Raw genomic sequence first — 12,773 nt, 5'->3', positions numbered from 1 at the left:
GGTTGTATCCTGGTTATCAGGACACCGTGATCTCTGGATATACAATACTGTCATCCTATTTGTTTAGGAGTCAAGAGCTTTCTCGTTTCAGATTAACTGCAGGGAAAGTTGATCCCAGCATGGCATTGTACAGCTCATTTCTGGTTTACATTGGGACAGGTTTCTAGCCTTAAACTTACCACTGCTAAGCTTTCCCTAACATAGCTCCCTCCCTCTTTTATAACTCATTCAGTTCTAGTGAGGTTTGTCTTTCAGCCACTCAGCTTTAATATGTGGCTTCTTGGGAATCCAGTATGAAATGTACCTTCAACTTTAGCAAGTAGCTCCTTCTGTCTTTGCTGCCAAGATGTTGGCATTTGAAAAGCATTCGTAGAAGAGGCCCAGAGTAAAGATAAAGGAACCCAATGCAGTGCATGAATTTACCTGGTCTGTGATGCTCCTTCACATGACAAACATTAGCACACATACCCACCAGGGCATATGTTCCTGCGATGGCAGTGTTAACAGATGCTAAATTCAATATTCATGTGGTCAAAAAGAGCCAATAACCTAAACTGTTGCCTGACAGCAACCCAGACCTCCTTTCTTTTCCATCCGTATTATATTTGCGGCCACTGAAATTATGCAGCTAGGGAGGACCAAATTATGTGGAAGGGTTTATTTTCTATACAAAGCAGCAAGAAAATGTAAATTATGCAGCATAATGCAGCAGTGTTGTGTGATGGAATCAGTTCATTAATTTATTTTTACACATTTTAACACTGTCCGGACAAAGGTGTTTCCTCATTACTACTAGAAGAACACCCAAATACAGCAATGTACACCTGAAAGGTGATCCTTTCTGAAGTGCCTTCCACTGTTCAGCAACACTCTTCTCAATTTTCATAACTTTTGATCCATAATCATGCTGCATAATTTCAATGGCCGTGTTCATACTGTTACCCCAAGGCACATTGCTAAAGTGCACATTGTGTAATTCACACCATTATGTCGTGAGTGACGCAGCTGCATGTATGGCTCCACCATGTTCCATTTGCGTGTATTACTGGCAAAACAGACATTGGTTTTACCAATGCTTGCAGAATATTGTATAGTGCTCCTTGCTTTTTAGGAATCTTATAATTCATATGCACATGTGAATTAGTAAAATTCGACTAAAAATAAAATAAATTTGTATTTTAATGAAAAATACAACATTCTTTTTTATTTTTCAGTTAACACTTGCCATTGAATTAAAGATTGAATGGGGACATTCCATTCTAAAAGAGGTTATCTTCGCACTTGTGACTGTAGGCATCAACTGTACAACTTGGTTTTCCCAGGATTAACGTAGTAGCAGCAAAAGGGCACATGGAGCGAAAGCATTTCCCTCAAGTTTTCCTTTAAAGGTGGCACACTGCTACACAGAAGCAAACATTTTACATGCACTGAACATTTGACTCTGTAAATCAAAATGATTTTTCTTAACCCTCCTACACAGTGATGTTTTTGTGTCTACTGGCTTATAAATACATATTTTATTTTATGACTATAATAAATACATAACATTTTATTCATTAACTCTGTGCTCTTTGTATTTCTGTATTGCTTGTCTCTTTGCTTCCCAAACAACTTGGAATTTGCATTAGACCTTCCCACCCTACCCTGAGTGAAGACAGCTGCTTTTATGACATTTTTGGATCACCTCTGCAGGTTCCCACCCTCCATGGTGTTGTGGGAGCTAGACCTTAACAAGAAATGTTTTGGCCACTCCCCACTCAGTTCATTTCTATCTAATACTCAAATCAAACAATAAAGCTCACATAGGCAAATAAGGCTCCTGCTCCTCGAGATTGAGAAGCAGTCAACTATCTGTGAGATTATGGGGTGTCAGGTATTGAATGGTAAGTATCTCTAGAAGTTAAAGATTTTGCAAAGAGATGGGAATGCGTGCAACGGACTCGATATGAAACCAGTGGATTTGACAGGAAGAGAGTGTTTGGGATTAAGAAGTTTTGGCCGGCACAAGAGGAGATCAGAAGAGCTGCTGGCATAGAGCTAATTGTGGGACAAAGAAGATGGACTGGAATTCCCATGCTTGTGCAACTCTGTGCCTTGTTCTCTAGATCTATTCACCTATTCCCCATTTCTTTTTTTTTTTTTTTTTTTTTTTTGAAACCGTTTATTGCACAATGAAAAAGTTACAGGCATGGGCCTACAACCATCCGGCCGGCCGCTAGAGTAGCAAAAGGCATATAGCATACATACAGCGAGAGTCTCTTGGCGGAGCAGATTGGCAAATCAGGTGACATCAATAGCGTAGGCCGCATAACTCCTAGCCCACAATACGGTTTCTTTTTATCAAACAAAACAACACAAAAAACCACACCCGCAAGGCAACCCGCGATCCAAGTGACAGTACGTGCTCCGTAGATGGGGGATCCTAACCAGCAGCAGAACTCTGAAGAGGGGAATGGGAGTATAGCAGGGACTGGGGAGCCACGTGCCCACGGCTGAGGGAGGGGGTCGGCTAAGGAGATGGGGCTGGCGAGGCTGCCGGTAGCAGTGGCGGCTCACAAATACCCCCACGGTAAGCGTTCCAGGGGCTCCAGATTTTCACCCACGCCCCAGGCTTACCCCTCGCCACATACACTACTTTTTCACGAAACATACACCAATCCATATGTTCTTTCCAGGCCAACACCGCCGGGGGCCTCTGGGATCCCCACAATTGGGCAATGTCACGCTTCGCTATCATGTATCCCAGAGTCACCCACCGCGTCTGCGGGACCGAATAATCATTTGGTTCCCACACATTCAGCAAGCATCTCCTCGCTTCAGGCAGCAGTGCGACACGCGTAACCACACGCAAAACCTCATGCACACCACGCCAGAATCGCTCCACTTTCGGGCACTCCCACAGTATATGCATGAAAGTTGCCAAAGCACCACAGCCGCGCTTACACAATCCGTCAGCAGCAAAGCCCATACGTAGAAGCCTCGGCCCCGTGACGTAAACCCGGTGAAGGATCTTAAGCTGGACGAAGCGAAGGCGAGCCGGGATGGCCACCTCCTTCGGAGAGGCCACCGCGGAGATCCAGTCCTCGTCGTCCAGCTCCAGCCCATCGGCAACCCAGGCCTCGCGGAGGCCAGTCAGCAGGCACGATCTGTCATTGATCAGTTTTTTATATATAAGGGAGATCGTGCTGTCTGGTACATGGCCATCCAGCACCCTGTCCTCTAGGGGGGAAGACTCCGGAATGGACGCAACATCCGGGAAGACGGAGGCCAGCGCGTGGCGGACTTGTAAGTATCGAAAGTACTCACTGCCTTGCAGCTGAAACTCCGTCTGCAGCGTCTCAAAAGTCTTGAAGCCCCCCCTCGTCCAGAGATCTCCCACCGTGCTGATTCCGATCGTGTCCCACTTCTCGAAGCCCTTCGATGTCCACAGGGAGCCCAACCTCTCAGACGCATACAGCGGTGATGCCCGGGTCAAACGGTCCTTCCACCCCATAGCTGCATTAGCCGCGTGCCATACACGCACCATGACACGCGTCGGTCCCGTCAGACGGGAGTCGGGCGTGCCAGAGTAGAGCGCTCGATTATAATCGCCACCGGGCAGGAGCATCTTATCCATTTCAAATGCCGGGTTCAAGGCGGGCCCGTAAAGGCCATGATTGATTGCAGCTAGCTGGGAGGCCCAGTAATACCGTTTAATGTCCGGGAGGGCGACCCCCCCATCATACCACGGGAGCGTCAATTTGGCCAGAGCAATACGCGGCCTCCCGTCCCAGAACAGGCGCCGCTGCAGGCCCTCCACCTCGCGGAAGTAGCGCGCTGGGACCAAGTCCATAGTGTTCTGGAGGGCGTACAGGAAGCGCGGCAAGGACATCATCTTAAACAAGGCCGCTCGGCCAAGTGGCGAGAGCGGAAGACGCCGCCAACGGGCGACATCCTCTCGCAAGCGCCGGAGGGGGGGCAACAAGTTCCGCTCGTAGCGGGCCTCCGGGTCCAGAGTGATATATATACCCAGGTACCGGAACCCCTGGGAGGCAATCTGGATCGGGCAGTCACGCGGTAGGGCCGGAGCCTCCCCGGAAAGCACATATACACAGGATTTCGCCCAGTTGATGACAAGGCCTGAGTTACGCCCGAAGGAGCGCAAAACATCAACCAGGACAATCAGCGATTTGCGCGGGGAGGCGAGATACAAAAGGATATCATCGGCGTAGAGGGACACGCGGTCCTCATACTCAGGGGTCCAGCGGAGACCACGGATAGAAGGGTGCCACCGTAGCCACTCCGCCAAGGGCTCCAAGGCCAGTGCAAACAGGAGCGGCGACAAGGGGCAACCCTGACGCGTGCCCCGCCCCAGCTCGAATGGGGCCGAGACTCGCCCATTCACCACCACCTGCGCCAATGGGCCCGAATACAACAATTTGACCCAGCTAATGAACCCCGGGCCAAATCCGAATTTTGCCAGCATCGCCCAGATGTATGGCCATTCAAGCGTGTCAAACGCCATGGTGGCGTCTAAGGATGCCAAGATGGCCGGCTCCCGCACAAACGGAACACGCGCGAGCACCCCGTGCAAGCGTCGCAGATTAAGAGCCGTGTTGCGATGGGGTATAAATCCAGATTGGTCTTGGTGGACCAAGTCGCCCACCACACCGACCAACCGGTTGGCCAACACCTTGGCGAGGATTTTGGGTTCCGCGTTCAAGAGCGAAATTGGCCTGTAGGATGTGACCCGCTCACGGGGTCTCCCCTCCTTGTGTATCACCACGATCGTGGCCAGACGCTGGTCCGGCGGGAGGGAACCCTGCGAGCGGGCCGCCAGGAACATCGCGCGCAGGTGGGGCGCTAGTACATCCGGGCGCAGCTTGTAAAGCTCGATGGGGAGACCATTAGGGCCCATGGCCTTGCCGGACGCGACCGAGCGAATAGCCAGGGCAATTTCGTCCGAGGTGGGAGGAGCGTCCAGCGAATCCCTGTTCTCCACCGAAAGGGAGGGCAGCGCTATGTCCCGAAGCAGGGAATGGGAATCTTCCTCCGAGCAGGGGGAAACCGGGGAGTACACCTCGCGGAAGTAATCCGCGAAGCAGGAGACAATGGCTTCCGGCTCGGTGACACGCGCACCATCCATCCTCTCAATCAAAGGAACCACACGACTCGCTCTCTCCCTCTTATCCAACCACGCAATCAATTTACCCGCCTTATCGCCCACATCATACAATCGTCCCTGTTGCTCTCTACTGAGGCCCCTGGCCGCCTCCGTGACGAGGGCCCTATAGGCCGCCTGCTTGAGGTGCAAAACATGCAACTTGGCATCCGTTACCCCGCTCCCCAGGTCACCCTCCAGTTCCACAATCTCGGCCTCCACCCGGGTCACCTCCTCCCGCTCACGCCTCCGGGCATGGGAGATAAAGGAGAGGGCCTCCCCTCTGAGGACTACCTTAAAGGCCTCCCACAGGGAGATGGCCGAAGGGACAGACCCCACATTCTCGTCAAAATATCGCTGTAAGGATTTGATCAAGTCGGCACGAATGGTGGGGTCTCGCAAGTACCATGCATTGATTGGGGCCACCCTGCCCTCCCCCCTCGGGAAGACATCAAAATGTAACAGTAATGGGGAGTGATCCGAAATACCCCGCGCCAGATGGCACACCTCTCCTACCCTCCCAGCGTGGGCCGCCGGGACCAGGATGTAGTCAAGTCGCGAAAGGCTACCATGGGCACCCGAGTGGAAGGTGTACTGCAGCTGCGTAGGGTGTTTTAGTCGCCAGCAATCCACCAGGCCCAGTGTGTCTAAAAGGCCGGACAGCCACGCCTGTGCCCGGGGGAGGTCCCTAGGGGGGTGACGATCCATAGAACCAGAAACTACCGCATTGAAGTCCCCCCCCAACCACCAGCAGGCCACCCGGGAGGTCCAGGAGGAGGCGCCCCAGGTCCGCAAATGTAGTAGCTTGTAGCCCAGGCGGGACGTACACTGACATGAAAACAAACACTCTACCCTCCATTCTACCCACCAGGACAGTGTAGCGTCCCCTCTCGTCATGGCGCACCTCATCAATCTCCAGCGGGAGCGAGTTCTTGATCATGATACCCACCCCCCGCGACCCCGAAGTGAAGCCCGAGTGGGCCACCAAACGATAGCCTCGCCGATTCATGGCATGGAAGGAGTTACCTATAAGGTGTGTCTCCTGCAAGAAGACAACATCTGGCGATATACGTTTCAGGAACTGCAGGACCACACCACGCTTAATCCGATCCCCCAGGCCGTTAACATTCCAGGACAACACAGCCAAGTCCCTACCCCCCATCATACGTAGAAGCAATCAGTCGTCCCCCTATTCCCCATTTCTAAGCACTTTGTCAAATTCCACCTAGGCCTGCATCTTTTGTTGGAAACGGGATAATGGACAAAGCAGACCTTTATCTTCCCACATGGTTTCCCTTCCTGCAGAATGACTCCTCAACTCGCCTTGACTCTTATTTCTTCCTCACTACTGACCCCCAGCCAATCAGTGCACTCCTCTCCCAACCCTCCCCACCCCTGCTTTACTATACTAAGGCTTCTCCTGACCGGCCCACCTCCCCTCCCTCTCTTCCCTGTTTCGTATTTCCGTCTTCCCTCCCTTCTTTCTTCCTGCCCTCCTTCCCTTCTTCTCTTTTCTTTCCCCCTTTGGTAGCTTATTTTCTCCCTCTCCCCCCACTGCGCTCTCTCTTTCTCCCTTTCTTATATATTAGTATTGTTTGGTATTGGTGCATGTATTGCAATCAACATTTGTATCTCAATATGGGCCGATGCTGAAGTTCTGTCGTTGTATTTACAGTTGTTTCTCAGTACTTTATCCATTCCCATAAAAACAAGTGCCAAGCAAAAAAAGAGCAGCTGTGGTTTCATATTATTTTTCTTTTCCCACCCCTAGGTGCCGCCTTCACTAGGTTTCAAACATTGCGGCTCCAGAAGATATTCCCCAACGTCCTATCCAACCAGCTGATCAGCTATGGTAGTTGCCAGTTCCCAACATTGGGTTTTGTTGTGGAGAGATTTAAAGCCATCCAAGCCTTTGTTCCAGAAACATTCTACAAGATTAAAGGTACCATCTAAAAGTCAAATGCTGATAATTAAATCTTTGCTTTATTTTTAAAAAATAGAATGCATAGAGTTCCATTGATAAAGTGGATTAGTTAGGAATGTTTAAAATGGTACATTTATATTGTACAAAAATGCACAAACCGACTTAAATGCACACTCGAAACTAAGCTAAGAAACCTAAAATAGGAATAGGAATTACAGGCAGCTTGCACCTTTCTAGAGCTGTCAGTGAACCCCAGAATTGGCTTCAAGTATGAGATTGCTTTACAATCTGCATAGTATTATATTTTTCTGCAACAAGATAGGATCATGATAAGAAACAATGTCTTCGTTTAACAAAGGTTGTACATTGAAGTATCGCTTTAAACTTAATTGAGGACTCTTTTGTGCAATGGAAAATAGTTTTGCATATCTCTATTTACTTTGTTTCTATAATCTCCCATGTATAATCATTATCATATTAAAGTATATATATATATATATATATATATATATATATATATATATATATTCACTGAAAAAACCATAGGTTTCACACATGTTATAGTTAGCGGAAATTTTACTGATAAAAAACCAGTGAAATTCCCCCGTTTTAGTTAGTGTAGGCAACTATAACTCACGCGACCGCAATCCTCTGCTGATGCTAATACTGTATTTAGACACTTATTTGCCCATGTCTTCTTCCATACATTTTTAGCTATACATATATTACAAATATTTTTTTTTCATAAAGACACATATGTCATCAGCAGAAGATTGCGGTCGCGTGAGTTATAGTTGCCTACACTAACTATAACGGGGGAATTTCACTGGTTTTTTTATCAGTAAAATTTCCGCTAACTATAACATGTGTGAAACCTATGGTTTTTTCAGTGAATTTGCAAGGTTTTTTAAATGCTAATTCCTAACTATAACGTGTGTGAAACCTATGGTTTTTTCAGTGAATTTGTACGGTTTTTTAAATGCTAAGTTACTTTACGCCATTCGTGGCGTGCGCGCCCACTTAACGCAGTTTGTTCCGTGCGCGCACGGTGCGCTTCGCGCACCGTGCGCGCACAGTAAGCACGCGGTGCGCTTCGCGCACCGCGTGCCCACATTACGCTAGATGGGCCATGTACGCACGATGCGCTTCGCGCACCGTGCGCACATGGAGGACATATGATGCACTTCGTTTTGAAAGGTAATATTTTAATTTTTCGTAATTTTTATAAGCCATGCACAAATGGTGCCCTTCGGGCACCATTTGCACACGGGGTGGAGAGAGTGTGGATAATTTTTTCTTTTATTATTTTTGTTTAAAATATTATAGTTTATCACACCTCTTATAAGCCATGCACAATTTGTGGCCTGCGGCCACCGATTGCACACGGGGTGGGGAGAGTGTGGATAGTTTTTTTTTTTTAATAATTTTTTACCGTACGCGTACGGTAAGCGTAATCGGCGAAATTAGCGAAAAAATAAAAATTGCATTTTTGGCCTTGGGGGATCTTTGGGGACTCCCTCAACATGGCTATGTGTGTGGGAGCTGTCTAAACAGCCCCTTTACATGTTTTTTGGCTTTATTTTAAAACCTAACTCTCAGTGCGAGAGAGAAAATGGCGGCCGCCGCTTCCTGGTTTCGGCCGATTCGAATGTTTACTAAGATCTAAGAGCCAATCAGAATCGCGCTCGCGCACGCCACCGTACGCGTACGGTAAGCGTACCGTAAGCGCACCGTAAGCTGGCTCAGATATATATATTGATTTAAAGGCTATTTTCTCAGGAACTACTGAACAGATTTACACCAAACCTACAAAAGGCACTTCCTTGACCTGAGGACTACCTCTCTGCCAAATTTCTAGTAATTCTGTTCAGCCGTTTGGGCTGTAGCCCTGTCTAAAGGTCCTATGGAAAAATGCATGGGAAAAACGCGTTTTGGGACCCCCCTTTTATCTCAGCCCCCGCTTGACGAATCCCCCCGAGACTTTCAGGGTAGGAGCGGAGCGTAGCGCCCCACCTATTTTGAAAAATTCGCGAGGATTCGTCGACCGGCGCCAAAGTTATTCAAAATAGAATGTTGAGGATTTCCTATGGAAATGTGGTCCTAACTATAACTACCTACTGGCGACCGCCAGTAGGTAATATATATATATATATATATATATATATATATATATATATATTCATAAACATAACTCCAAATATATCTCATACAAGTATATTTTTCAAATATCTTTGTCATGATGTCAAAGGATAATTTATTATTGAGAATTTTTCTTTTTTTGCTTACATTCTTGCAGTTTACTCTTTAGTTATGTATGTCCTTTAGAAGCACTTGCAACCTTCATCTGTTTTTCAGATACATTAAAAAATATATCAGTAAATGACCTCTTATAGCTTCTTATTACATTGTTGCCTTTTCTGTGTATATTATCAACCTTGATACTAAGATTTCAACTTCTTTCTGTTTTATTTCTTCATCTGGTGCTACCTAATTATGGCGCACTTTAAAAATCAATCGGTTTTGTATGTTGGTTAGTCCTGTCGAAATAGGACTTATCTGAAAAACAATACAAGAGTCCTCTGCTTCATATTCAAATTAATCTATACTATTGATAAGTGATTTAAGTGTCCACAAGACTTCCAACATGTATTTCCTTTCCAAAATAATGTCCAATGACAAATGCTGGGGTCTTCTTCCACAGAATTTGTCTAACTCGAAATCGAACCAAATTGGAAAGCTGCCTTTGAACTGCATTTGTAGGCTTCATATGATCCTCCTCAATAGGAAAGTAAAGGGGGAGGGGGCAGGGCACACCACATGGAGCAGGAGAAATGTATCAGCAATGCTGGACTACATTTTTTAAGCATCCGTTGTGGCAGAGCAAAGTTAAAAGTATGAATGTGGTGAGCCCGAGGAAGATTGATCACAATGCCCTACATTTAATGTTTCAGATAGCACCCATTTGTGCTACAGTGTTGGATACCATGAGGAAAATTTAAAGGACTAGAAGTGATTAGCCTTTAGGAGATTAATCCTTAAACTCTTACCTAGAGAGAGTTTTAGAAATCACATTGAAAATGATTAAGTTGTTTTTCTGAAATACTTGCCGGATAGCAGGGCATATTGGCATGGGAGGCCAGAAATGGAGGAACTACACCAGTCTCTGTAAGGAGGAACAACTTTAGACACACTTCAAAGTTGAGAAAAGTAAAGCTGCCTACTATGTGAGAAAATAATTCCTTGCCATATGAGTGCCAATTCTATTTCAAGGTTGAAATGTCGAATAGCACAGATGTCAAAGAATGTAAGGAAGAAGAGTAGCCAATCTATAAGAAACCTTTCTTGGATGATCAGGAAGCTATGGCCTAATTGCGCTTTTGGATTACAGTTTGCAAAGTTTTTAATATACTTGGTTGAAACTATCTGGCTTCTTCCTTGGGTGCAGACAGGGTTTAGGATGCATTGTTCCACAGTCAACAATAACTTGCTCTAAGAATGATATTGAAAAAGTAATATACCCATCAGTGTGAGAAATGTACAGTTCTCTTGTGCATTCAATTGCATCAACAGAAATTCTTTATGGTTACACTTCTTTCAGTTAGATATCCCTCGACAATTATTTGCACTGCTTGTTGATCTTCACACACCTACTTGAGTCTTTATTCAGCTGGACTACCACAATCACTACTTGAAGGTTCTACGGGATGTGAGAGTTTAAAACAAGGCAACCCAACAGCCCCTTAAATATTTTTGCTGTAATCAGCTATCTTGCCCAGGGGTATATGGATAACCACCTATTAATTAACATTGCCAAAAGTAAGGTCATGATTATAGCAAGAGGTGAGGGCTAAGGCCAAGAAGGTGGAAAGTAGTAACTGGAACATACTAATGTATATCAGTATTTGGGGTAGATGTTATCCAATAATTTTGAGTTGGCAGACCAGTTTTAGAAGTAAGCCGTACGAGTATCCTAAGTTGAAAGAGGCATGCTAGCTGTAAATATATGTATAGGAAAAAGGAGCAAACAGGCCATAACAAACGTCTATGAAGCAAGAATTCTGGTTATTTCACTGTACAGAACTTAATAGCTATCTACTGAGTATTAATTGTTGATAAATTAGAGGGAAAATTGCAGACAAGTTTATTTTACCCATGCAGGCTATATACGAATGCTTAGGACCTTTTATTAGAAGAGCTTATCTCTGGCAGGCTCTTTACATAATTTGAAATTTTGTGAGCGCTGGAGGGGGACCAGAGGGAAGTCTTTATCTTTACCCACCACATTGCTACAGCTTTGAATCTAAACTCCCACTAGGCAGGTGGTGGTGTTCACTACGATGTTAGGCTGCCTGAAGAAACGTTTGAAAACCGAGGTCAGGTAGAGGGTTTTCAGTATGATTTGGCTCATTATAAGAATGACACTGCAGTCAATCTGCCAGATTGCTTTAATGTACTTTTCTCAATAGTATCTGAAGGCAAACTTACAGGCGAGAGTTAGGCAATGTAATCTAACTCCATAAAAATACGTCGTCTACCTCTGCACACGCAGCAATGTTTTTTCTTTTTTCTGCCCCAACATGAAACGTTTGTTGTCGGTTATTTAGAATTTTTAACACTGTTTACAGAACAATAGATTAGTTTCAAATATGGTCTTAACAAATTTAACATAATTTGCAAATGTTTGTTATTAAATTATTAAGATTTATGTAATACTGTGTTCTTACGGTAATGAAATGGATGTAATTATGCTGTATCAAATACATATTTCTTGTATTGGTGGCCTGGTCCCTGTGGGTGTAAAGGCCGTATTTTTTTTAAATAGTGTTCATTTGTTCAAATAAATAATGTCTCAAGTTGTAAACTTTAACAAAGTAAAACAATCCCATTTATATATTTGTATGTTCTTTGGTTTGTCTATGGTGTAGAGAAAAATGTAATAGAATATTGCTACATTTTGTTTTGTTCTTCTATCATATCAGGGAAACGACTCCTTAATTTGTATACTAGATATATCACTTTGGTAACAACCTCACGTTAACTGGACTTGGCAGGTAGATCAGACCCCAGAGTTCACAGAGCTTCAGCAGTGAAGAGCCTAGATGCTGTTCCAAAAGCATAAAGTTTTTGATGTGTGGTGTAGGGATTGTAAGAGTCTGATATAATGTCAGAGTGCTGTGATATAATGGCAGAGTGCAGAGCCTAGTGAGGGAACAAGGTCTCTCTTATGCACTGTGAGAAGTTGGCCTGATATATGATGTCACTAATTCTATTGTACACCTTGTATCAGTCCAAACAACCCTTATGGTGATTGGTTGTAAAGTCAACCTTATAGACCAGCTATCCTAGTGGTAGCATGGACAAGAGCAGTCTTAGGCTAAACTCTGAATGGCATGTGAAGCCAGCTGTTATACCATATGTAACCCCTTGAATACCAAATGAAAGGACACCACAACAGATATATATAAAAATAGAATGTATTTATTCTAATCAAACCCTCAGCACTCTTTATGAGATTCGAGGTAAGTACAAAACAGTCTTAATTATGCATACATTAAATCACACAGGTAAGTAATACAGTTAGGCCCTAGGGGCCACGCAAACCATATACTAAAGAAGTGGTATAAGGACCACTGTCAGGAACACAGGATAGGCCTAGGCCTAGGGAATCGCTGGGGCTACACTACACTACCAAAGGTTAGAAAGTGGGAG

At 45.3% G+C, this 12,773-nt stretch overlaps 1 protein-coding gene across 1 annotated transcript in view; it reads left to right on the top strand.

Annotated features, from left to right (window-relative positions):
• The window catches only part of TOP3A (DNA topoisomerase III alpha), a 262,802-nt gene that overhangs the window by 125,021 nt on the left and 125,008 nt on the right, over window positions 1-12,773 (top strand). Inside the window, exon 7 of the mRNA XM_085628981.1 lies at window positions 6,912-7,082. Within this exon, the coding sequence (XP_085485107.1) occupies window positions 6,912-7,082 (171 nt within the window). The remainder of the gene's footprint in view (window positions 1-6,911; window positions 7,083-12,773) is intronic.

The sequence above is a fragment of the Triturus cristatus genome, chromosome 10 (assembly GCF_964204655.1).
Source record: "Triturus cristatus chromosome 10, aTriCri1.1, whole genome shotgun sequence".
In the NCBI taxonomy this organism is placed as follows: domain Eukaryota; kingdom Metazoa; phylum Chordata; class Amphibia; order Caudata; family Salamandridae; genus Triturus; species Triturus cristatus.
Note: the sequence above shows the minus strand (reverse complement) of the source record. Positions and strands in the feature narration are given on the sequence as shown.